General features: G+C 33.3%; 1 protein-coding gene across 42 annotated transcripts in view; it reads right to left on the reverse strand.

Annotated features, from left to right (window-relative positions):
* LOC119073784 (calcium/calmodulin-dependent protein kinase type II alpha chain) overlaps nucleotides 1-27,667 on the reverse strand; it is a 44,928-nt gene that overhangs the window by 16,161 nt on the left and 1,100 nt on the right. For 11 of the 42 annotated variants that reach the window (XM_037179504.1, XM_037179496.1, XM_037179486.1 and 8 more), the window contains exons 1-14: nucleotides 24,710-24,881; nucleotides 23,188-23,480; nucleotides 18,864-18,958; nucleotides 15,402-15,461; nucleotides 7,672-7,726; nucleotides 7,168-7,432; nucleotides 6,877-6,937; nucleotides 6,709-6,803; nucleotides 6,521-6,643; nucleotides 6,366-6,449; nucleotides 6,256-6,298; nucleotides 5,421-5,426; nucleotides 4,479-4,514; nucleotides 1,521-1,610 (exon numbers count right to left, since the gene is read on the reverse strand). In XM_037179504.1, the coding sequence (XP_037035399.1) occupies nucleotides 1,521-1,610; nucleotides 4,479-4,514; nucleotides 5,421-5,426; nucleotides 6,256-6,298; nucleotides 6,366-6,449; nucleotides 6,521-6,643; nucleotides 6,709-6,803; nucleotides 6,877-6,937; nucleotides 7,168-7,432; nucleotides 7,672-7,726; nucleotides 15,402-15,461; nucleotides 18,864-18,958; nucleotides 23,188-23,252 (1,078 nt within the window). In that variant the 5' untranslated portion in view covers nucleotides 23,253-23,480; nucleotides 24,710-24,881. Of the gene's footprint in view, nucleotides 1-1,520; nucleotides 1,611-4,478; nucleotides 4,515-5,420; nucleotides 5,427-6,255; nucleotides 6,299-6,365; nucleotides 6,450-6,520; nucleotides 6,644-6,708; nucleotides 6,804-6,876; nucleotides 6,938-7,167; nucleotides 7,433-7,671; nucleotides 7,727-15,401; nucleotides 15,462-18,863; nucleotides 18,959-23,187; nucleotides 23,481-24,587; nucleotides 24,606-24,691; nucleotides 25,085-27,017; nucleotides 27,155-27,495; nucleotides 27,513-27,667 lie in introns of those variants that run through there. The other 31 variants (XM_037179487.1, XM_037179495.1, XM_037179485.1 and 28 more) reach the window with 20 other exon arrangements.

Here is a 27,667-nt window from a genome sequence, read left to right on the forward strand (position 1 = left end):
AGTACGTCGGTTCGTTTAAGGTACTTAACAAACCACTTGTATTCAGAAAGGTTAAATTGACAAAATTGCGCAAGTCTTCGATTGTAATGTACAGCAAAATCATGTATCGTCTGACAATAAATTTTTGCCATTTTAGCTCGCAGAGCAGCAACCACCCCCCAAAACAGATTTCTTATGCTCGTTATCTGATTTTTAGTTTATCAGCAACGCGATACTTTATCAACAATACACAAATTTAATGCTTGGAAAGAAATTTTTTCATGGACTTTATGGACTTTTTTTGTTAGTCGAAAAGCGCACTCAAAGTCTGATTAACGAAGATTGATGTCGATTGGTTTGTAAAGTTGGAAAAATTTAGACTGAAGACTGAAGTGTAAAGGAATTCTTTTCCCATTTTTTTTTCCTTTCGTCCACAAGACACCTTTTGTTGTGCTCCTCAACCGTTTGTCCCTAAGTTCTTATTTCTAAAAATAAAATTATCGGCTTGCCGATCTAAATTTCCTATGAGCCTATCGATTTTAATTTTCTTGTTTTGTTTTTTGTTGGTGACAAAGTTTCCCCATTTTCGTTTCCATTTAATTTAGAAAAATAATCTAAAATAAATTATGGATTGATGAAGCGGTTCGATACGAAACAATCGTTATAGTTTAAAAGATATTCAATTAACGAAAGGATGTATAGCTTTAAAGACAGTGGGCAATATTGTTCCGATTCAATATTAGATAGTCAAGACTTGAATGCTTCTTAAGCAAATTTGACATAAACTGTCCTGACTTACAATTTTCAATTACAACAAAACAATAATTTATCAACTAAAAAGCCAATAATTTGTTGGATAAAGATGTTTCAAAATTGTCGATGTCCTCTGGATTTTTGCCTCTTTGGATACAGTTAACGTCAACCTTGATGTTAACCAAGCTTTTGTCTAAAATGGCTTGAGCTGATTCGAAAACACTGCTGATGCGACTTTATAAAGGTTTCATAGTCACACGAGAGTCCATTAAAGTGTGATTACATGAGTGGACCAGCTAGTAAAACAGCTGAAGCAAACTTAGACACAAATTCAGTCGTCATTAACTCTATAATGTGCTTCAACCATTAACAGATCGTTTATTTGAGAAGGAATTGAACTTTTATCCAACAAATTGTTAGTACAATACGAACACACGTTGCAATTTTAGCAGCACGAACGCTAATCGAATTCGTTAATCGTATTAATAACAGAAAAAAATCTACGCATGAAATCAATAACACGTAAACATTGTTCTTTTTTACTCTACAATGGTAGTACAGTAGCAGTTATGAGCGCAAGTTATACGGAAAGGAAAACGATAAAGTAGGTAGCATGATATATGTTTTTAGTTAAGTTATAGAGTAGTTGTTATCGATTTTATTTTCAGAAATTATTTCTTAGAAATTACGCAATATTATCAATAATAATATCTAAATGTGAGATATTCGCTAATAATTCTAACAGGCAAACGGAAGAGACAAAACATAACACAGAAAATGAAACATACCTTTAACGTCATCGTCTTCAATTGTAGTACTCGAGTCAGTCGATTCCTTTACTTGAGATCCATCTCCCTTCTTAGTGATCATACTTTTACCTAATTATGACGTGACAAAGAAAGGAAAGAAAATTCAAAATTATTTATCAACGGAAATTGTAATTTACAACTTATAATGAAAATGTTCATTACTCGGCTGTTCTGGCTGTATATAGCACACATGAATATAATGAACATTTCTTACTTTTAAAGAAAAGAGAATTCAACACACATATAGGCGTTAAACTCTTTCTTATATAAGTAGAAATTATGCGACACCACCTTGTTTATTGACATTAATTCGTAATTGGAACAAACAGTTCAATATAAAATTAAAATAAAAACAACAATTCAGTATATGAGGGTGAATAGAATGTGGTTTTCGCAGCAGGTTATTTTGTTAGAGCGTCGTTGTCAAGATATCGATAAAACGAAAAATTACAGCGAAAACAAAGTCCAGTTTAGTTAACTGTGATGGTAAAAATTGATAAAAAAAAAATATTGGAAAGACGAGAGTCCATTGTTTTACTGTAGCAGTGAAAACACGAAACGAATGTATTTGAAACGTTTTTGTGATTTTTATTTTTTGCCGAGTTGACAGACACATTTCACAGATACGATCAATTATGTATCCGTAGCCTTCCATCTCGTCGCTGATGCATACATATCATGAATAATGTATTATGACACCAATATACGGTTTTTTTTTAAACGACCAGCTTGTATTGCATATGATGCAATTTTGAATTGAATATTCATTGCATTTAATTTCTGACAATAATTTTGTTCCATCCACTTGGAACTATGTAGCATGGAGAACTAATCAACGATTAGCATTTATATTGGATGAATTTGCCGGTGAACATATCAGTAATGTAAAAGATTTAAAAAATAAAATTGAGAGAGAAAAAACTGTAAACTGCGGAACCAAAAAAAAGAAGAAATTACTGTACGAAATCAGAGTGGACCATTTGTTGCATTAAAAACGTTCAACAACGGCCACTGCATAAAAAATGTTATGTTTTGTCTACAACAACATGAGCATGAATGATGAAATTGTGAGACTTAAATCGAACAAACATTTATTAAAGCGAAAATCGAAGTTAAATTTCGAAAAATTACAAAGCACATCCCATTTTTGCACAAATTTTTATTTAGGAAAAGAAAATAATGTTCAAAATAAACATGTGTGTGATGTCAGAAAAAGATGATTGGAATTGTAAAAATCTGTCCTAAGCTGCATCGAAATAACAACTATTACAGAGCCGCTGCCAGCCGAGGCACAGGATAACTACCGTCAAAACTACCGTTAATAGTATATTACTTCCGAGGTTCCAAGTTGTGTATTTGATAAGTGGAGTGTTACAGCCCGACCCCAAGGGGAGGGCTGTATTCCCCACTTGTCAAATAACAACTTGGAACCTCGTAAGTACAATGCTTTACGTGATTAGGCAATGTAAATGAAAATGAAGCATGCCGTAACACGTAAAAAATATTAAATTACCGATATGCGTACAGAATGATTCACGAGGGTATAACAAACTACGAACAGTAGAAATTACCGATAGCAAATGGTAAGTGAACGATAAAATGACCAGTTTATCGGTAAAAAGTTATTGGCAATACTCATCCTAGCCTTACAAGGGACCGTCCATAAACTACGTAAACGGTGTACACTCGATTTTTGACTCCACATTTCGCAAAGCTCAAAACAAACGAGGTGTCGAAAACGTGTTTCGACCAAAATTTTCTTTACTCTTTGATGCTTAAAGAAACTGTAACAAAGAGCATTTTGATCGAAGCACGTTTTCGATACCTCGTGTGTTTCGAGCTTAAGAGGCACGATTTTTTACCCTTGGTCCTCCCTAAGCGAGTACGTACTTTGTGGATGGCATCTTATCGATGAAGTCCGTAAACTTATTTCAATTACTTTTTCATAATAATAATATTTCTTGAAAGACTCTGATTGGCTGATGCAAAATCTGTTATCAGCTTTTACTTGGGATAAGAAAACATTTATGACTTCACAATTTCTCAATTATTTACGAATTTGATATTAAACGATTGGGGCGCTGAATTTTCGGTCTGGCTACGGCTCTGAACTATTATGATAGATGTGTGTAACTGTTTTGTTCGTGTGATAGTGATATTATGCCAGGTAATTTGTTCATAAAAAATGTTTCATTTTGATATGGTGTCGATTGTTCAAGGCAATTGTGTAGAAATTTAAGTTAAAAGAGTAATAATGTGTGGGAATAATAAAATAAAATTCCTGAATTGAAACAAACATTTTTTTTAGTATACTAAAACAAACCAAATCAAACATAAAAACCAAAAAAAAATAAAAAAATACGCCGCGCAAGTACAAATAAATTATAAATCGACTCATACATTGGAAATCAAAAGCTTTTATAAGTTAGGCGCTAGGAGCTATATTATTAGAACAAACGTTCTAAAGGTCAAAATGTTTTTTTATTACTTTTCAGCAATAAAATTTAGACTCCTACAGACACGGCCAACCATACTCATATCTTTGAAATTTCCAATTAAACAGTCGGCTTATAAGTTCTATTGCATCTGCGCAACATTCCTAATGAGAAGAAAATGGAAAAAAATGCTTACACTCAGACATTATTTTCGGAAACATAGTACAAACGTATGTCTTAAAACGGAAAGCTTTCAACCAATCAAACCAAAAAAAATATAAGAAAATCTGTCAGATGTTTTCCACTTATAGAAGCAACATTTTTAGTTTTTCAAAAAAAAAAAATCGAAATTGAAAATTCAAAAAGCCAATGTTTTTAAGGTTTGAGCAAGTAAAAAAATTTTTTTTTTCAAAAAAAAAATCAAATTTTTCTCATACCCGGATACAAAAACAATTTTGTAAGGAACGAAATTTATAAATTCTTTTTAAAAGAGCTTTCTTACCGACCTCTACGCCGCTTTGCATTTTTTTCGATTTTCCTATCCGAGAAAGTAATAAAAATCAGAATCAAAATTTAAACAAAATCCTTCAAATAGGAATGGAAAAGCAAACGAAAAACGGGAAAAGACAAGTTGCGAACGGATCATTTGAAAGAAAACATTTTTGGACGACTGTTAAACATTGTGAAAGAATGATTTTATCTGAACTAAATCTGAACACCGTGCGATGAAAGACACGCATTAATATATAGAAATCTGGTGTCTCAGGCTAAGTAGATGCTCGAAGAAATCATTTTACATTAACACTGTTCGTTTACAAAGCTCTGTAAAACTCTCAATTCCGTAGATTTTTAGAAAGAGACTTTTTTTTTAAATCTCTGTGTCTGAAGGACTAGCGTTGAATGACTTGGGTTGAAAGTTTCATTAAAAAGGTGATCCCAATTAGTCTTCAATGTCGTTAGTTATAGGTTGGAAGAGGTGTAGACATAAGCTTCGTTGCTCCAATCAAAAAGTAACAACAAACGTTCAGAGCTTGGAACAGAAATACGAATGGATTGAAAAGAAAAGCTCGTCGTATTAACGATGTAATTGAACCTTAAGAACGCAGGAAATGCACTTGCTTTCAAAGTAACGCATTTTTCAACATAAAACCGAAGCCAGACTGTAATCTACATAATCCAATTTCCGTGCGGAATGTTAAGTCTAAGAAAAATCTGAAAAAACTATTCCCCATAAAACGTGCAGTCCTTTCACAATAAAACAGTCTCCACAATTTTATAGAAATTGTCATCATCATGTTGTTTAAGATCCGTGCAATTCACCTTGTAGACAGAAAAACAAAACGATAAACATTGTGGCATGAAAACAATAAATATATTTCGGTAAAGAAAACGAAACTTGTAAATATATCGAAAACTTGTACAGAAAAATCGTGCCAGTCCTTACCACTTTCTTTGCAAATTTGAAGTTTTGGCACGCATTAGTCAAAATTTAGTGAAGGTGGTTGATTCAAACACGACAATCAAATTATAGTTATCCACCAAATTCATTTTATATTTTAATCAGAAGTCATTTGGATAATATATAAGTTCACGATTTTTAGCATTTCATTTTTAATTTGATTGCACACATCCATAATTCATGTTTGTAGTTGACGTTTATTTTTATAGTTCGCAAGGTAGTATAAAGTAGAGGCGGTAGAGTAGAGATGTTTTTTATAAATTTGGTAAAGGAATGGAATATCAGTTTTCGTGAATATAATTTATTTTTGATATGGTAAGTAATAGATTAGGTAAATTGTTGTGTCTTTCATTGTTTCCAATTGAAAAATAAAAACATAATTTCCAGATAAGTATCTCATTGTTTTGTGTGAGTATATAGAGTGCAAATGACTATCAGGACATATGATACGTTCAGTAAGCTTCAATAAATTCGCTCAAGATGTTATGCTTCGGCTCAGAACTAAACAAAATAATTATTCACTCAACCGGGGCGAGCCTATACATTTCTGGGCAACGATTCTCATTCTTTCGTAACTTCAAATATTCGTAATTTGACAGTTACGTGTATAAAATCCCTTAAGAACTGTCCAGCTACGAAATCTTATACGATCTTATACGCTACGAGAATCTACGCCGTGATATTTTATAAAAACCACTTCAAAAGGACTCAGCCCATTTTAAATAATTTGTAAAAGATATGTCCTGATACCATTAGATGAAATTGCAACTGTGTATACGATTTGAAATAGGAAAAAAACCGAAACCAAAACTGTACTTACTTGAAAAGTTTCTAGTTGCTAGCATCGTAGTCAAGATGGCACCCTGGAATTGGTTTTGTAAATTTTTATCATGATAACACTATGAGCACGTGAAATCGACTTGAACGCACCTTAAGTTTACGACGCGCATTGAATTTCTTGAGACAATCAACAGTTTCCTGTCTGTGAACGACAGACGCCACACGTTCTCTTTGCTGTTAATTACGAAAAAAAATTGTTAGGCCACTCTGACACGCTGGAAAAATTATCTGCAAAAAAAACTTACGCAGATCCATGGATGTTTCAGAGCTTCAGCTGCTGTGATACGTTTATAGGGATTCACAGTCAGCATCTGATTAATCAAATTCTTGGCTTCCGGTGTCACAGTGTCCCATTCGGGTGAAGGATACTATAGTCAAACGGTTTGTTAATTGTACATGGCCTCTGAGTAACTGTGAATAAAGTTAAACTTACATCGAAAGCACCAGCTTTAATTTGCGAATACAGTCTATGTTGATCTTCGTCCCAAAACGGTGGATATCCAACCAAGAGAATGTACAATATAACCCCTTTTTGATTTAACAAATGGAAAAACGAGTTACATGATGTTTCAGTTTTTTTTTATATCATCGATCCACTTACCACACGCCCATATATCTACTGATTTACCATAAGGTTCTTTTTTCAGCACTTCCGGTGATAACTGAAAAAATATAACGGCTACGTTTGAGCGCTTATCACAGACATATAATTTGAATGTCCGCTTGTAAAGACTCAAAATATGTTAGGTGGAGACGCTAGGCGGATTTTCTTTTATAACACAAAAACCGCGTCGTCACAACATTATGTTGTTCGATGCCCAATCAAAATAATTTAATCTTAAAGGCGGATATCTTCCTAAAGGCTTAACCGATTCGCTAGTGTCATACTTACATAACCAGGAGTACCAGCAAAACCGAACCATGCCTGTTGTTCGGCCATTACTTCAATAGCTAAACCAAAATCAGCTAATTTCACAGCAGCACCTTTCGCCTTACTAGCTAGTAGCAAGTTTTCAGGCTTCAAATCTCGATGAACCACACCATTTTGATGACAGTGGTTAACTGATTCTAAAATTTGTTGAATGCAATGCGATGCATCAGCTTCTGAATAGAACTCACGGGCCACAATATCTTCAAACAGTTCACCGCCTGTCACACTGTTGTTAATTAGAGTATAATGAGTTAATTGAAATAGTTACGATATGGACAACAAAACGTTCCGGCCGAATATTGGTATAGAAATTAGTTAAGTGGCTCGAACTGAACTTTTCGTGTGTGTCACGTTGTTGTTGCTGTCTAATATAATTATAATGTGACTCAGGAAATTATTTCTCACCACCAATTAACCCATCGAAACGTTTTGCTCCAAATTTTATAGTGTCAAGCAATTACTTACAGATCAAATACGAGGTAATGATAATTTTCTTCTTGTATACTGTCGTGCAGCCGTACTGAAAGTAAACGAAAAATTTGTTCCAATTACATTATTCCGATCAATATAATGTGAAAACGGGGGAAATAATTAATTTCGCATAAAAAACGATTTCGCGACGACCACAATGGATTTCTAGGACTCACCGCATTATGTAATTTAAAGCTAAACACAGAAAGTGTGTTAAACGGTTAAATGAACCTTTGCCCTAAAAATCCATCAAAATTTACTGTTTGAATATCTAGATCGTCAAACATTATGTTAATTATGCTAATTAATGGCTGCTAAACATGCGGAAGAAACATTTGTCTGATATGGTATTCAGTGCAACGTATGCATGTGTAATGTCTATCCATACGTTGCATTTTAGTAATGAAGTAAAAACTTCCTTTTCGCTAGTGGATGCGCTAAAAGAACTTGTTTTTTTTAGATGTGAGGAAATCAATAAAATGAAAATTGAAAATGAACGTAACGCTTGATAAATGAAAAGGCGATAAGAAACGGATATATACAGTCGAAGAAATTTAGTTTTCGGGTTTTCCAAAGGTATTAATCTTATTTAACCCACACTTTATCCCACAACAATGGAATCCACAAATTTAAATTTAGTTAACTCAGCGGTCGCAATGACGGCGCTGCAGTCACGATTTCAAAATGTGATATAGGGTGGATAAACTAAATTTTGGTTTTGGTTACATTTTCTCTTGGTTTTTAATTATTACATCAGGCTTCTAAATTAAGAGTACCTTTATGCAATATAAACCGTTTGAGTTTGAAAAAAGATGTTTTGTATCAGTGAACGATATAGGAAAGCGTTCAGTACGTCTCAACATACAAAAGAACGTAAAATATAATTGAACATTTAGCCACCCTACGTCCGTCATCGCTTCTATTGTCTTCAAAAACATATTAGGGCAATTCCCGACCCGAGTTTAATTTTTTATACTTGAGTATAAAAGTTTAAAGTTTAAGATTTTGACATTATCGCATAAATTTGATGATTGTTGACTGAAAAATAATTACCTTTTTAGTCCATGAATTTCGGCAAACAAACTGCCTGTGTGTAGCAAATGATCTCAGGAGTCCGGTTAACTAATTAGTTTTTCAATTGGACAACTATCTTGCGAGCGATAAGAGTTTGGAAAAACGGAATTTACATATTGATCACCTCATGATTTCAAAGTCTTATCGCTCACAAGGTATTTGTCCAATTGAAAAACTAATTAGTTTACCGGAATGCTGACATCATTTGCTACACACTGGCAGTTAGTTTCTTAGAGTAATTATACCTAGAGAGGAAATTCGTACGACGAAATGTGGTCCCAACATCAATTTGTATAAGATACACATTTCGTATAATTTTACACCAATACATGTATGCGTTGACGCTTTTTCGCTTTTGACAGTTCAATTTGCCCTCTTAATTAAGAGGGCAAACACACATACCAATACACATTTCGTATTTCATGTTGGGACCACATATTTTACGTATTTTTGTTCGCAATTTCCTCTCTAGGTATAATTACTCTTAGGTTAGTTTGATCAAAATCCGTCGACTAAAAAGGTAATTATTTTTCAGTCAACAATCATCACATTTATACGATAATGTCAAAATCTTCAACTCTAAACTTTTATACTCCAGTATAAAAAATTAAACTCGGGTCGGGAATTGCCCTATTGTGTGCTTGTCATGATATGTATCAGACGTTTGTTTATTTATGTGTCTCATCTAAAATGCTGGCCAGCAAAATTTTGATCATTAAATTCAACGGCAAAATTGATCTAAATGTTAAAATAATTGTGAATAATAGTGAAGTTAATGTGGTTTTGTTTTCTCTTCATAAAGGAATTTGCATCAGTTCGATGTAAAGAGCGGAGCACCATTAGAAAAAAAAACTTGTCGCTGAAGAATGATCAAAAAGTTGCTGGACGCAGTAGCTACAATTAATGCTTTGCAGGATATAGAAAAAAAATTAGAGAAACACCAAGAGCCGTCCATTTGAAATCTTCACAATCATCATTTCAACTAAAGGCTTTTTTTTAAACGAAACGCAGATTCGGAACATTCTTTTTCGACAAATTACAATTTGGCATAGGAAATAAATTCAACTCTTTGTATAAGTGAAGCTCATGATTGAGCTCAATCATGAAAACAGAATCTGGTCAGGAATAAGATAAGAATATGAATATATGACGAACTTCAAAGTTCCTGATTTATAATCCTGAGATGCCTGCTCATGCAATTATGCGATTTACGATTTCCAAAGAATTTTAATATCAACTTTTAGACAAAATAACAATTTCCAAGTCTGTTTTCTATTTGATTTATTTGATGTATTTCCGACCTCGTTCTAGGGTAATAAAATTTTCTGTGGATTATTTGTAACTTCATGAAAATATTAAGATGGAAAACCTCAGAAACATTCACATAAAAATTATGCTTTCCTAACTAATGTTGAAATAGCCTTTTTGCACTCATTAGGAACTTAGGAAAATAACTACTGGGCAGTCGAGACGGTTTACTTGTAGTCCGAAATTATATTTTGGCTTCGTAGAACACAGATAAACACAAGAGAGAGGAATTATATGATATGCAGTACATACTGTCCCGTACAATCTTTTTCTAAATAAAAGTTATAGTCAAATCGACAATATTGTATTATTTGGCGATTTGTCATATTTTGGAGTTTCTTCACACTTTGGCGATTTTTCTTGACAATTCATCATATTTAGTTGATTTGTTAAATCATCAAGACAAGTCTCAGAAGTGTGAAGAAACGCCATAAAGACAAATTTTCAATTCTCTATGATCCTTGGAGTTTCTTTACTCTTTGGCGATATTTCTTGGTTTTTCTTCACATTATGGCGATTTTTCTTGTTGATTTAACGAATCAACCATAATAATGAATTGCCAAGAAAAATCGATAGTGTGAAGAGAAGAAGAGAAAAACGCCAGAGTGTGAGGAAACGCCAAAGTGTAAAAATACGTTTTTGAAATGTCTCTACATTATCTTTCGTAAAATGATAGTGTCCTCGGGATCTTTCGTTAAAGTATGAATTCCCTAGGATCGAACAAGATGCCGTTACCTGACGTAAAATAAGAGTTTCCTTAGGATCGAACCAGGCAGCATTTCGTAACTTTTATAAAAGGATAGATTCACTAGCTTCGAACAAATAACGCCTTTTAGATAAATTTCGTAAAAGGATAAATTTCAAAGGATTTGTTTAATCACCACGAAGAATCGCCAAAGTGTGAAGAAACGCAACAAAGACAAATTTATCATTCTTTGTTTTTGCCGGCGTTTCTTCATCCCTTGCCAATTTTTTATTTTTGGCGATTCTTCATGGGAATCATGATTAATGACGGCTACGAGCTTTAGCGAAAACGAATGAGATGTTCCGATCCGAATCTGCGAGCGAACTTCCGTTTCGTTAACAAAAACCTTTAGTTGAAACGATGATGATGAAGATTTCAAATGGACGGCTCTTGGTGTTTCTCTAATTTTGATTCTATATCCTGCAAAGCATTAGTTGAAGCTATTGCGTCCAGCAACTTTTTGATCATTCTTCAGCGACAAGTTTTTTTTCTAATGGTGCTCCGCACTTTACATCGAACTGATGCAAATTCCTTTATGAAGAGAAAACAAAACCACATTAACTTCACTATTATTCACAATTATTTTAACATTTAGATCAATTTTGCCGTTGAATTTAATGATCAAAATTTTGCTGGCCAGCATTTTAGATGAGACACATAAATAAACAAACGTTTGATACATATCATGACAAGCACACAATATGTTTTTGAAGACAATAGAAGCGATGACGGACGTAGGGTGGCTAAATGTACAATTATATTTTACGTTCTTTTGTATGTTGAGACGTACTGAACGCTTTCCTATATCGTTCACTGATACAAAACATCTTTTTTCAAACTCAAACGGTTTATATTGCATAAATTTACTCTTAATTAAGAAGCCTAATATAATAATTAAAAACCAAGAGAAAATGTAGCTAAAACCAAAATTTAATTAGCCACCCTATATCACATTTTGAAATCGTGACTGCAGCGCCGTCATTGTGACCGTTGTGTTAACTAAATTTAAATTTGTGGATTCCATTGTTGTGGGATAAAGTGTGGGTTAAATAAGATTAATACCTTTGAAAACCCGAAATCTAAATTTCCTCGACTGTATATATACGAAACCTTATATCGCTTTATATTGGTAATACACCCGCAGAGACATATTACCAGACAATAAAAAAGCTAATTTGAATTGTCCATGTCCGTATATATAAATGTCTATTTGAACGAGTATAAATTCGTTCGCTCGTTAATAATTATTTATTTATTTAATTTACTATCATTTTCGATGAATGAAAATGAACCGATGTATGATCCGATATGTTGATATAATATGCCCTCACAACAACTCGACATACACTACACATAATATAGAGTCTTATCAATACGCATTGTGTAATGTTTTAATGAAACATCGACGAAATAAAAACTATTTTTCCGGCAGATCGACGCATGGAACGAATAGATAGAAATTCATAATCAAGTAGGTACAGCTTTAATTAATGAATATTATCGATTTCGTTTTGTGATATATATCTATAAATATGTTTGCGGCGGCTATTTGATTACACTATTACGGTGAAGTTTTGAATAAGTAATCATTTAATTCGAATCAGAGTCAGTGATTTTTATTTAGAAGAAAGTGACTGAAGGTACAAGTGTACAGCTGAAAGTCGATATTTTTCGTCCACGTATTTGTAACGAAAATTGCTCTTCTATTTTTAATTATATTAGGCCAATTATAGGTATGTGCCCTTTGTCTGCCATATGAGGCAGTTAAATATTAAATGATTTACAGATTTATTGTACGGTATTCCCTTCTTATTTGCCTCTGTCTTTCTGCAAAAGTTTAATTCTCAACGAAAAAGTAAGTAGATTAGCCACATAATAAAGATGATTACGAAATCAGTATATGATCAAATATCGACATTCAATTTCCATCGTTTGGTCGATGGAGACTTAGGCGAGGTCAATTAATAATCACATGCCGATTTGATAGATTAGTCTGATCGATGAGATAGATTATCTACATTGAAAAAGACGGAAGTTTACACAAAAGAAACGAAGTTTGTTTACATTTCTTCCGGACAGGGCATATTGTTAATATTTTGCTAAACTGAATTTAACTTCCAAAAATTAAGATGATGCTAAGACAATTTGATATTACGGAGAGGTCAATAAATAACAATGTGTACATTTCCGTATAGGTCGTATAGTCGCTTTGCGGCGATTTTTCATCCAGTTGGATTAGACAATCAGTGTTTTTGTTAGCAACATCGAAGCGTAATAACATACTTTTCGAATAACAACAAAGTAAATTTTCGATTAATTTAAAATTAATAAAGAAACGTGAAGCGTGGATGGTGTGTCACAGTGAGAGAGTAGATCGCGATGGAAGTTGTCTTTACCGATTTTCCAAAGACATTTTATTTGAAGACAAGTTCGTGTCCAAATAGGTTTCTCCATACGGTCGATAAGAAAAATAGTCGTTTCATGTTAGATCGAGTGTCAAAGCGATATCTACATTTATTAGCACCAATCTCCAACGCTCGGAAGAGGTCAACCCGAAACCGAAATTGAATAACCTGAAATCTAACTGGCCCTGAACCTGATCTGATAGATTTTGACGTGATTGATTTAACCTGAAATAGTTATTTACGTATCGATTGAGTAGGCCGAAAGAGTTACGTATTAAGTTTTGTATGCTTGCTAAGAGGACCGAAAGTAAAGAAATGTCAATTAAAGGGGCGAAAGCGAAAGCTTTCGCCCCGCGAATTGACAGCTTTACTTTCGGTCCTCTTAGCAAGCATACAATAGTTATTTGGATCACAAGGGACGAAAGTAAAGAAATTCAACCGTGTGCGAGAGTTGCTGCCCGCGCCGAAGGCAAGGGCCGCAATCGCACAGGTTGAATTTCTTTACGTCGTCCCGTGTGATCCACATAACTTTTTATCACGAGAACTACGAAAATTGTAATTGAGGCACATAAACTCGAAGAAATGCGTTATCGTATGATGAATTAAACCAAAATATGGTGACATTTGCGGGGGTCCAGGGGGCGGCAGCCCCCTGGTATAAGAAAATATTAATATTATCAACCATCACAACAATCAGACGTAAAAACAACAACAATATCCTTAGAATTATTCGTCATCTACTTTGTATGCTAACATTAATCAGAGCACTGGCGCACGGTTTGTTCAATCAAAGTAAACATCTTGACAAGATTTGACTTTCGCATTATGTACATCGACTTTCGCATTATGTATTAACCGATTTCGATACATAACTTGCATTTTTTTACTTTCGCTTCCCGTTTGGGAACCGAAAATTACAATTTTCGTAGTTCGTGTGATGAAAATTGACAGCCTGACCTGACTTGATCTGTCAATCTGACATTTATCATTTGGACAAATGTGTTACGTTGATTATGCCGCATGAAACCACGGGACGAAAAACACGATTTTAGAATTTCGAGAAACAAGAAATATGCAAATGAATCAGGTTATTTCAGGTAAAATCTGAAACAGGTCAGATCAGGTTAAATTTGAAATAGGTCAGCTCAAATTAAAATCAGGTCAGGTCAGGTCAGGTCAGGTTTAGTTTTCGAAATTCAGGTTCACGTCTAGTAAAATCTGACCAATACCTTATTCAAAAAGCATACTTGAACATTTGTTAGAACTGTACCCTCGCAAAACTTGATAATAGGGCCTGCTTATACACCCCATAGCGGAAAATGGAGCACCTAATTTATGCATGCCAATTATTGTTCCGACTACAATCAAATCATGTATACATTCGGTCTCTAACGGAATGGCCTTGAGTTGACCTAACAAAAATACACTCTGAAACTATTACCGCACCTCTCAAAATTGTACATTTTTGCAAGTTTTAATCGCCTTTTTGACTAATACTACATTGTTTTGAGGGGATTTATGTAAACAACCCATTCCCATAACCATAACAAAGCATAACAAAACACACTACACATTCATTTCACCCATACGAAATTTTTTTATTTTGACAGAGTGTTATAAAACAGATTTTCGCATGGAATTAATATTTTATGTAAACACACGAAATTTCATACGAAATTCGGTGTGTACATGTAAACATGTTCACGATATTTTCGCTAAAACTGAAACGTTTAAACGTCCTTCTCAAACAAAGTTTAATGTTGGTTAAAGTAGGGGAATAAATTATTCATTGGTTCCTTTTGACCCCGAAATTCATACCCCCAGTGTATGATGCCTGTGAAAACTTTTCAACTGAAGTAAAAATCGATTGTACGACTCTGGTGGATATCATACATCAAGGTTTCAATTCCAGCCGTGGTGGATGCTAATAAGATACAGAAACATCCATTATTTGAATACCGCGAGCAGAGTTCAGATTTTTTATTTTGAATTTTAAATATTTCTGGCCTGGAAAATTTTGTAATAATAACGATAACCCATCGACGGAAAAGCCGTCATGTACGTTTTTCAATTATATTATCAGAGGCACCGCATAGTATTATAGTATAACAAAAACATCAAGCGTTATTTATACGACCGTTTTACGATGCTAAAATATACCATGTGAATTTGCACATGCGGTATTTACTTACCAATATTTGGATGCTGTAATTTTCGACAAATTCGAGCTTCTCTTTCGAGCTTCTGAAAATCTGAAAAATAAATACGAAAAGTTGGTTTAATATTTGGATAAAAATCAGGTTTTTTTTGATATGAAATGGTGTAAAGCTTTTGAAGTCTATTGGAATATCTTTCTGCTGGCGGCACTTATGTCGCATTCAAATCACACATCGTTGGCGGGAGTTGAAGTTTACCTGCCGCTATAACATATAGGATATGAGGTGCTAAGTATTTTTCTGACAAGGACGATTGCAGCCTCAGTCTTCGAAGTGGCTTTTAACTTTTACATCAGTCAAGAGAAGACACAGAAAATATTTGTGGAATCTGTAAGTGAGGATCGTAACATATTGCTGCGATAGCCACGCATCATCCAATATACCCCTTACATCCTAAAGCAAGATGTTATAGTACAAAACACATATCTACTGCCAATGGAACAATCAGACAGAGGCGAATGCCAAAGCTTTTACCTCAGACTCTGCCTCGAATTCAGTTTAACCTAGTAGCACAGAAACATAAATCACATAACTTGTTGTTCCTTCTAGTTATGTATTTTCCTAAATTCAATTTTATGTTGACCTTATATCCACAGCACTCATTTGTCGAACAATATTGCTAGTCTGTATCGTTGTATTCTAATTTTTTACCCATATACCTTCCCCATTGAATAAGCATTTTATGTAATCGCAGATCACCTATTTATATGTCCCTCTGAATCGCAGTAAAAGCAGGTTTTCTTGTGAAAAGATCTTTAATTCTCTACGGACGTACAGAACCAATCTAACAATTTTTTTGTTGTTGAAAAAAGCCTTACTTGAATCATGGGTTAGATAACTGGTAGAATGGTAAATAAATAATGGAATACAGCACATAATGTATCAGTGTTGTACCTATGCTAACTTGTTACCAACACTAACATATATAGTTAATTTGACAAAATATACTCTTCCCGTTCCTACAGACACAGAGCTCGGTACAGCAGCAAAGTTAACAATATAAAGCAGAAAAGTCGTAGAAAATCCGCTAAAATTTACGATGTTTGAGGAAATTCAAAGGAAATCTTACGAAACACAATTTTGAATATAAAAGGAAGCAAAAGAGAAAAAGCGACAAAATTTAATATATAGTCGGAGGATACAACATAGGAAATCACGGAAAATTGTATTGACAGTAACTAGACCCGTCCCATGCAGACCCGCACTGACGACACAGAATGATATAGTGTGACACCTATATTTGGTTGGGTTCATTGAAAGTAATTGGTGTCGCCTTTCAGATGGCGAGATTTTAATCAATGATTTTTTTTACCGTTAAAAGTTAACCGTTTGCAAAGTAACAGCAGAGCAGAGATACACTATTGAAATTTGAGCATATTTTATGTGCTTATCTCCCTTTGTACGTGTTAAAAATTTCATTTTAATTTAACGATGCTGGAAAGCTCATTCTATCGGAGTTATGAGAGTTTACTATGGCTTAGCAAGCTTCATAATCGATACAAGACTCATTTTCAATGTTAGAACTTCATAGTGTGGAATATGAGACATGTTTGTGGTGTGATAATATAATCTTCGTTTAAAATCTAAAATTGAACTAAGCTTTTGTGCTTATATCTTCATGTTCTCTTCATGCTGGTTTTACGGTTTGTTTTTGAGAACTTTCCAACATTAAAATCCTACATTCAAATATTTGCACAAAGGGGTTGAAATCATATTTACAACAACAGCAACTTTCGCATCTCGATTATTGTTTTCTTTATAGAAAATGGCTTACGTATAAGCTAAGCTACGAACGTAAAAGCAAGTCAATAAACTACTGAATATGTCTGTCCCATACAGAGAGGTTTGAAAAAGTGTTTATGCGAAAATGCGAAACAAACATATAAACAGTCGTTTTCGTTATTAACGAAGTTGAGGAAGAAACGACGCGTGTAAACATGGTTCGAATTAACTTCAATTTAGACGAAAACAGACATGAATAGAAAGCCCTTCACTAAAGGAATAGTTGAATTAAATCTTGTAAATACTCACAGAACAAACGAATTAGTCCCATCCAATGATTTATTATCATAATTAACTATAATTAACTTTCTGTGTAGAATGTTGTGGAGTGTCACATTTTTCGCAAAAAAACGAAATTTGCAATTCCCATTATTACAATTTACTCGTTTAAATAATTTATTTAAAGTGCAACCTATTTACCAGACGTTTATTTAAGTTTGTTGAATTTGTGCCCTTTAAAATATAAAATCTGAAATGCAAATAATATTGCTGTGGTAAGTCGGCCTCGCCTTACTTTATCTGATCAGAATTTTTTTTTTTTCCGTTCTGGCAATGTAAATATTGGTGCAAGCTTTACGTAAAGGATATATCAAACACACATATAATGGTGTATAAGAAACGGTACACCTTATAAAACAGACATTCCCTCAAAATTTCGTCCCATACCAAGTAGATTTTTGCATTTAACTCTCTCCATAACCATTACGTCTAACAAACATCAAATAATAATTTAACTTTTGCGCAGAAAATTGGCGAGAGGTTGTTACTAGGAGCTTTTTTCGAGGCTCTTTTGTGATAATATTTTCTTCTTACCTTTCGAAGAAAGTGAATTTTCAATCTTGTTTAACGTTTACGAACACGTTTTCGATATAAGACAAAGATTGAATGTTGTACATATATAGGAAATCGTGCCCATTGTGCCGAATCATTTACGTATGATAGGATATGATTTCGTTCGTTATTTATATAATGATGAGACAGGTATGAGTCTTACGAAAAATGGAATACCATTCAAAGGTCAAGCTGTCAAGTATCCAACATCAATAGGAGTTTATTTTTTGGTGATTTATTGAATGTCATGGCAATTTACATATTTATTATAATAAAGGACGAAGAAAGACAAGAGTATCGCTGCTGTAATGGCGTTGCGAAAGTAACCTTTTGTAGTGTATCTTCCGAGAAGTACACTTTGCCTATTTCAATTCATCACATTAACTGCTTTCGTGCGTATTTTTAAGTCAAGGATGTCATAATACTCCCAATTTCAAAATTCCAACAACAGAACAACAATAGAAAGTGTCAATTTTATTGGCGGACGTTTGTGCATTGTACAGGAAAAGGACCATTTACGCAATCAAAAGGCGATTGCAAATTTAATTTTGATAAAAGCATGACGAAAACATTGTTTTCATAAAAAGAATCAAAATTGTGAGTGACTGGATAACCGCTGACAGTTTTGGCTTTTAAATTTTACTGTAAGCCTCAGTTTCTGTCAAATTCATAACACTTTTCTATGCGGCACGGATTTTCTATTTCATTGTTTCAATGAGTCAAATAAAAGGGGAGTAAGCCTACCAAAATGCACGATATGAAGTCATTGCAATGTTGATATCAGATAAATGTTTTAGAATTGTCTTTTTACGACACAGTACTTACCTCTAGTTGCTAATTTTTTAGTATTTATGATTTTGGCTGCAAATTCAAGTCCCGTTGATTTTTGTACACATCGCTTAACTATCGAAAAGGCTCCGCTGTAAAAAAAAATATTTTATCAATACGGAACAATCATCTATGTGGTGGTCTTAAAAACAGGGACTATTTTGGGACAGACATTTTCCCAGATTTTCATTAGTTTTCACAAAAAATATTTCTAGAAAAATGCAGGATTCAACTGTGTGAAAGTCATCTTTAGTCGGTTTTTTTTACAATTACAACTATTTTTGTTTAAAATTTTTGATCGGAAATTAATTTAATTTCAACGTACACGGTTAATTCAAAGAAGAGAAAAATTTAAAAGCCGGCAATCATTTTCTTTTATGAACCTGCTTGCAGATTCTATATAGTTCCATATCGACGATGATTAACTGATTAACAATGAGCCACAAAAGGTGAATCTACTTTGGTATTTAAATCTCCCACACTATAACTCATTTCTACTGAATCAACTCTCTTGAGAATAGAGATATCTTAGAAAATTGCAAAACTTTTAATCTTTTTATGAAGTTGCATAAAGTTTATTCTTTACTTTTTCGAACTTTTTATATATTAAAATGAAATGCTTGGAACGAAATTAGGACCAAAAGTAATCATTTGCCGCAGAACAATTACAATCATAAAACAATAACTTCGAGTGGAAACAAAACGCTCCGTTATTACCATCTAAAGAATGAAACAATTTCAAATATGCCACACACTTTTGAACGCTCTGTTTATTTCATAGCTAATAATCTCGTACCTTGAAAGCCTTGAAAATTTTGACTAACAATAAAATTGTATTATTAAACACCCTAATCCAACAAAAAAAACGAATAAAATCCTAGAATCCTAAAAGAAATAATTTATTTTTCACTTATGATACCTTTGGTATTTGTGTTTGGTGTTGAGATACAGAACGCTGAGTTCAAAGTTTTTAATTGTTAAAGCCAACAGCCATTTATCTATATTTAGATAAACGAAGGCGGACACAATTAATAAATTGAGACCAATTTTGGTACTGTAAGTTAACGATAAATCAAACTGAACATTGAATTGAAGGTTAAATTAAAAATCTTTGATCTGAAAATATGCATTGGAGTGATTCTGACAAATTAAATAATTTGTTCACTAATCAACACGTGGTATTTGGAGTTCTGTCGAAACTTTTGGAAAATAAGATTGTTGGCTGAATTAACCATTATTCAGATAATATGTAAAAGACTAAGTATTCGAAGCTCGACTGGCCGGTATATAAGCTCGACTGGCCGGTATATAAGCTCGAGTAAGTGGGTAATTGCACCAGTAATTTTGTATGACATTTTGGAATTTATTGCAATGATAGTCAATTTGTTGTATTCTCTCCATTCGCTTCGTTCCTGCTAAAAACGTGGGATCATTACCATAAATTCTTGTTAGTTCACTCTTTATACTGAGATTCAACAAAACGATGGTCAATACAATGGCTAATCGTCATTTATTTTCAGAAATTGCTCTCATTGAAATTTACTTTTTTCACCAAGTACTATTTTTGGGAAAGAATTTTCTTGAATTTTCCTTGATTTTCACAAAAAATATTTCTGGGAAAATTTGGAGAAATTGTGGAAAATATGGACAAATATTTTCCCAAAAAAAAGTCCCTCTTTTCACTCAATGTTTCTGTAATGCAAATGGACAATCTTCCATCGAAAATCAGTTCAAAATTTATATAATACCAGACAATGCACGATGATGTCAAAAATTCCATAAAAATCAATTTCGCAAACAATCATTCCATGAATATCCCCAATGTCTGTTCTATTTTAAGTGTCAATGTAATCTGCCTTAATTCTTGTTTTCGAATTGAAGTCTTAAATGTAGCCCAATTTAATGAATCAATCGCAACAATATCTTCCGTAGAATAGGTTAGCTATTTTCAATTTAAGGTCACGGACAGAAAAACCGAAAAACCAGATATTCTAAGCCACATCGCATTCGCTTACAATGAAATAATAAATCGAAATCGTCTGACTGAAATTGCTAAATATAGAATTTTAATTTATAAATAAGTTTCTTCCATTTTCGTTCGCTTGTTGATAAAATGAATCCACGATAGAGCCAGTGTACATTAAGTACATTGATTTTTAAATATTAAATATCATTATACGGTTATGCGGTTATAATGGCTATACGGACATGTAATGTAGAACACATCTAATGGTAATGTTACTGTTTTTGACTTGTTCTCCGGCAACGAACAACTCTCTAATCGTACCAAAGAATGTTTTCTTATTTATTTATAGACTGTATGGTATTTGAAGTGTAGCTTAATACAGTCAAGAATGATTATTAGTTTATTAATTTGCAAACGAAGAAGAAGAAAAACGAACGATGCCACAATTCTGGTTAAACTAAGTTGAAATTATACGAAAAAAGAAAAAAAAAGAAAATTAATCAAACCGAAATTTTTAGCAGTAAGGGTCGTCGTCGTCGTCCGGATGAATTATGTCACAAATTAGCTCTGAATCAATTGTCAGAAATCGGAAAAAGTCTGAAAATGTTTTTCGAAAGTTTATGACGCTTTGCATCTAATGTTTGAGGTAAAAGTTTTTTTTTTAAGGGTGGAGTTGGGTCGGTGGAAATAGAACCAGAGTTTCGCAAGACGTGGGATGGGCGTATTCATAAAATTTACATAGTAACGTTATCGGAAATCCTAATCACCAGACATTGTGAAGACAATATATCGTCGTCAACAGATAAGCTAGGGTAGAAGATATTCATCGAAACGTAACTGTTTCAGTAAGAAATCGCAGACATCAGGCAAAATTATTTCCGATTACTAAAGTCAGTTCTTCTTTTATTCATTTTGGTGTTACTTTAAACGTGACCTTTAACAAAGAGACATAGAGGAACATGAGAAACGGCATGACAATGGGGAATGGAGGATATGAGCCTAAACTTGTCGAAAAATGCTGAAACGACTGATATTCCCTCAACAAGCTTAAACTAATTGCTACGAGTAAAATTCAGTAATATTTCTCGATGCAGAGTACAGCGAGAATAATGAAATATTCGTGACAATGTGCTTTCAACTAGCTCAGTGATTGCTTTACTTGATTGCTGTTTGTGGTCCAATAAACGTATAATAAAACTTTATTGTCATTGTAAGCAATTAATTACAACGGACCTAACACTCTGCGAACTTCAGATGCAACTTACAAATTGATTTAATTTCTCTTATTCTATGTGCTAACCCACCGTACTCAGTTTATTAAATTAAATTAATTACACACCAATTTACGATTGGTGCGGAATTTTCGTCTACGGTTAGACAGACGTATAATACTAATTTTCTCATCCTAATGAAAATTTCATTCGAAGAAAATCGTTCATTATTTCGCTGTGTGTGTGTGTGTTGACAGGACTACACCAATAATTTATTATTATTGTCTTCTGTTTCGAATGGTATATACACACTTATGATGCCATCGCTTTCAGAAAGATGTTTTTAATTATTTTGGGACGAACGAAGAAAAAAAAACAACTTTCGCGAAAATAGAGTTAACTTCGACGTGTAGCCTAGGGTATAAAAATGGTTTTTATGTCTTTCTGTCCCTTTTCTTGAGAGCTAAAATGTACATATTTAATGATTGTAAACGCAATTTTATGTTAAATACCATGTCATTTGAAAATTTCCAATATCTAAATTGCATTTTTTTTTTTTAAACAGAGAAACGAGAAACACGTTTAAAAAACCTATTCAATCTTCATCTGTCTGGTAAATTTATGTGCCAATATCACAATAAATTATGCATTAGCACTTCTATGGCAGTACTCATAAAAACATCTTGAAATTGAAGCCCAATAAAGTAAAAGAAATAATCAATTTCGTAAGGAATGTGGCTCGTACACGCTTACACCACTACAAATACAAAAACTACTATCGCTGTTCCTTAAAAAAGATCAAAAGAAATGTGGCCTACATTCTTAAAGGCAATTGTTATCCACAGAGTTGAAAGGGTGTCTATTTCATAATCTTCAGTTACAACTATAAGACAGACAGAAAGAATAGTTTCCTTTACTCCTTTGATACGAACAACAAGGAATTGATTTTTTATAACAACGGAAAATGAGCCGTCACAGTCGAGTGTGGTATTATAGATGCTTCGCAGATAGGGTTTCCATCTATTTATATTCGTATAATGAAATTAAAGCGCCGTAATTACAATCAAGAGAATAGTTTTCGATGGCAATTCATAATTATAAATTTTAATTAAATGTAGCGATAACTAGACGTGCAATTACTTACGTTCCCAACTCCTCTTTGATATCATAGTTGTCGGAAAAGCGCGTACAGGCTGCTTGAGCAGCCATCGCGATGCCAAAATTATGTAGATAAATTCCGCTGGTAGAAAATGGCAATAATTTCGTCTGAAATATTCACGATGCACTTTGTATTTCTCAAATAATTTTTCTTTCTTTAAAAAACGTCTTTTTTGACTACACTTTTGCAAGCACTCGGCTTAATATTTTCTATTTTATCGTTTATTTTCTTAGCACACAACCGAAATCAATTTATTTGTTCTGTGTCGAAAGATATTCCTATAAATGTTAGAAATTTACCGCTCCACACCTCTATACATCACAAGCGCTCGTCCGTTAGATATTTCGCTCAGTGGGTGAATGAAATATTTAACATTTTGACATTGATCCAGCCGCTTTTATATATTTTCTTTGGGATTAGTATTAAACACAATATATTATATAGATAACACGTCGAACCGTTAACCGCGCGTATATTTTATTTTTTTGTTGAAATTATTTACTTATTTCGGAATCACTTAAAATTTACAATCAACGTCTTGTTGCTATTCAATTCGACAGATTTTTATGTTAGCCAACATAAAGCATAAAGTAGCGACAGTTGGTCGCAGATTTATGAATAACATCCATTTAAACATCCACAAAATAAATTGAGTTAATCTTCACTGCATGACGTTAACGGCTTTCGTAAACGGGATCTGTAAATCTGCTACTTCATTTGTTTCAATCATCTGTTTAGTGCTCGTTATCAAATGTTTTACTTCTCCAATTTTACATCGTTGTCGATAACAGATTCCGAAGGAATGCGAATGGGTATAATTTTCAAAGGTCAATGCAATGAGAAACGAAAGCAATAAGAAGTTGAAAAACTGTACTTAGCAAGTTAATCATTTCAAGGTCATCCATAACCGTATTGATGAAGCAAAAAGCAATAAGTTACAACAAACTTTTTTCCTAATATCTGATTAAATATGGGCGATAATAAGTTCGGAAAAAGACTTATGTGGCCAACGATACATCGGCAGACTGCTAACACACAGAATGTGTTGATGTAAGTGTATAGAAGTTGGTATACTTAGAATATTTAAGGATAATATGTGGGCTGTAGAGTTCTGATAACTTGTACAATTTCCATCATATCGTTATAGAGATTGAACGCTTCATTTAATATTCGAACGGTGCACAGCGGAAATTTTTGTGTCCATAGATATACGAACTGGAATTATGATAACGTGAACATTTATCCGTAAACATTCAACGAGGGAAATTCTACCCCGCGACTGACAAACAATAACTCATTTTCACCAAATAAATCGAACTTCGCATTGTCAGTGGCACATAAGAGTGTCTTTGACAAACTAATTTAACAACTGAAACCTCACACACCTGTTCATACACATTACAAATAACATTTAATCTATTTTAATCAAATAGCAAAAAGAAAAAAAAATTATCAGAATATTCAACTACAAATGAAACATTCACATTACATCTCTCACATCGCATACCACAAAAAAAAGCGACACAAACGATCGGATTGTAAAAATATAATATGAAAATATACGAAGAAACGAAATTAAGCTGCGCGAACCGCGTGTTGAATGTCACTATGTCACAGAATCGAGTTTTTTTTTCTGTTCTTCGTTTTCTGAGAAATGATTTTTTTTCATTTACAAATGCCCGTACATCATTTCAATAAACACAAAATGTACAAAATTCTTTGAATACAATTTGATTTACGGGCGCTACACAATAAAACCACTTATTAAATTCTGTTTCTGATTCGAAATCAATGTTTTGCCACTTTTAATAATGCAAAGTTTTATAGACACACCGAGCAAGCACGATATGGTATAAAAGCACATTGAGCGAGAAAACAAATATTACTAAAATTCAAAAGGCAGTCATCTAAAGAAACAAAAAAAAAGTTGTTGTACCATGAAGAAGGAGAAGGCAAATAAATGAATTTCAGAGTAATTTGTTGTTCGCTCATGAAATCGTCAATTTTGTAATAAGCTCTCACTGTTCAATTGATGCTTTATGATGCGTACGAAAATAACAGAAGCAAAATAGTAAGAGTTATTGAGTGCGACAATATTGTGTGTTTTTTGATTGTGTTGACTGATTTCGATGATTATAAACGTTGTGTTAATTAAAAATGAATTTAAATGGAATAAGTAAACTGATTAGTATTATATTGGTTATACCAGTCATCATTATATAATGGATAGCTGCAATTTAGTGCAGAGAGCACTTGAAGAAATGACATCAATTTAATTTTCTGATAGGATGGTACTACTTCAACAACAATTATTGTCAAGTATTTTACCATTTGAAAGCTTTGTTAAAATAGGAGGGGACTTACAGGACTAAAGAAAGAATGGAAATATCCTTTCGAAAAATCATTGAATTTCATTTTCAGATCTCTATCTTGAAATTTTCTTTACATCAGCAGACGAATCAATGAGAAATAATTCAGAATTAATCACCACTAACAACCCGAGCCTTTCTTATTACTATAAAAGCATTTTGTCGTTACTCTTCAGGAAACTGTACTGAAACAGTAAGACGTGCAACTATACAACAGCCTTTTAAACGACATTAAAATTTTCTTTATTCGCGTGTCGTGTTTGTTAACATCATGCTCATATTCATGTCTTATAGTCCCATTATCTACGGAAAGTTATCGTTTCCCCGTGCTACCTCACACCTTTGTTTCGGTAAAGTTTCTTGTGGAAATGGTTGGAATTATAGGATGGAGAAATGGTGCACTTCAAACGCTTAGCGATGATGAAAAGCTTTCGTGTTGCGGTTCACAGACGGTAATTTCATCTCGTTATCGACAGTGACAAGTGACAACAGAAATACAAGAGATCAACTCCGGCCAATGTAGTTCTATCTATATTACATAACAACGAAGTACATGTCCGGCCTAGTACGAAAAAGACTTGGTTGCAAACATTATTAGATCAAATGATGTAACAGACCCGATAATAATACCGCTACCGTAAATGATTATAAACTTCATGAACCAACCAGAACAACAAGTACAAGTGCAAGTACAATATACAAGCTCACTTTCTAATTTTGAGACACTGTTAGTTCACTGATACCGATGGTGATACTTTGAACGGCACTTTTGACAAAAAAAGAGATTGATTTTGGACGTAGACAATTCTGAAAATTACAATAGAAAAATCGCGTAGGAATTTGAAGGAAAAGCAAACACTTTGTTTTCAAAAAAATTGTTACAAACGAAAATTGTTGTATTTCACGTTGAAATGAACTTCAACCAAAATATTTTCTGATAATTATTTCCAACTCGAAGTGGCTTAGAAAATAGGTGGAGCTTGAAATTCATGTTCAGAATTGTCCTGGGACTCGATACAATTACCACTGGAGTATAATAAAAGCTTGTGCTGTTTGTCGTTCACTCGAATTATGGACGACGCTTTAATCCGTGCACAAAGTTTTCATATTAAGAATAAAATGTAAATTGGTTTGCATTAAAGATGTCCTACAGATCGTCGTTAAACACATTTTTCTTTCGTTTCTTTTTGGTGTGTTGGTATCTTCTACAGCAAAATGTTGCGCTCGGCTTTGTAAAACATACAAGAAAAATTAATTGTTTCGACATATAAATACAATCCAAATATTATGAAATCACAAACACAGTTGAGGCCGTAATGAAACGAAAAATATTTCTTCAATACAAAAAAAAAATACCAAAAATTTTCATAATAGAAATAACAACAAAATCTGTCGATGAAGACGTTCGTGTTCACGATTTCATTTGGTAAACGTTTTTATCGTTACTTAAATGTTGATGAATTCACTAGGAAACACTTTTCAACCACGAATTTGTTGCCAATTAAGCGATTTTATAAGAACCGAAAAAACAACATTTCCATTTCTGCAGAATTTTCATACAGACCAGTTAAATATACTAAACGCACTCAATATGAAAATTCATAATATCAGGGGCATATAGCATCTCTACAACCTCATGCTAACAGATACATGTTCAACGAGTAGAATTTTCAACCCACACAATTGCAAGTGAAGAAAATTCCTCCAATACAATTAAACATTTTCCGTGAAAAGCGCCATTCAGCTCATATACAATTACATGAAAAGCAGTAAAATTATGTTGAATGTATGTATGTATACGGTATATGGTATCGCGATATGAATACACATTCTATTACAAGAGTGACTTTTCGGGACATAAAATCAATAGATTATAAACGTTCTAACGAAAATGTATGTGAACAAACACCGTAAAACTATTCACCGAATGTATATATGCTGGAAAATTATTTTGTTTCTTCTTTCTGTATAAAATGAACAATTTTCTATTTTTCGATAAATATTTTCGATACAGCCGAATTTCTCGATCATAAATTTACCAGCCACATTCACACAGAACAAAACGGCCCGAATCGTTTCGAAAAAGTATGGCAGTC

The sequence above is a fragment of the Bradysia coprophila genome, unplaced genomic scaffold (genome assembly GCF_014529535.1).
Source record: "Bradysia coprophila strain Holo2 unplaced genomic scaffold, BU_Bcop_v1 contig_138, whole genome shotgun sequence".
NCBI classification, from domain to species: Eukaryota; Metazoa; Arthropoda; class Insecta; order Diptera; family Sciaridae; genus Bradysia; species Bradysia coprophila.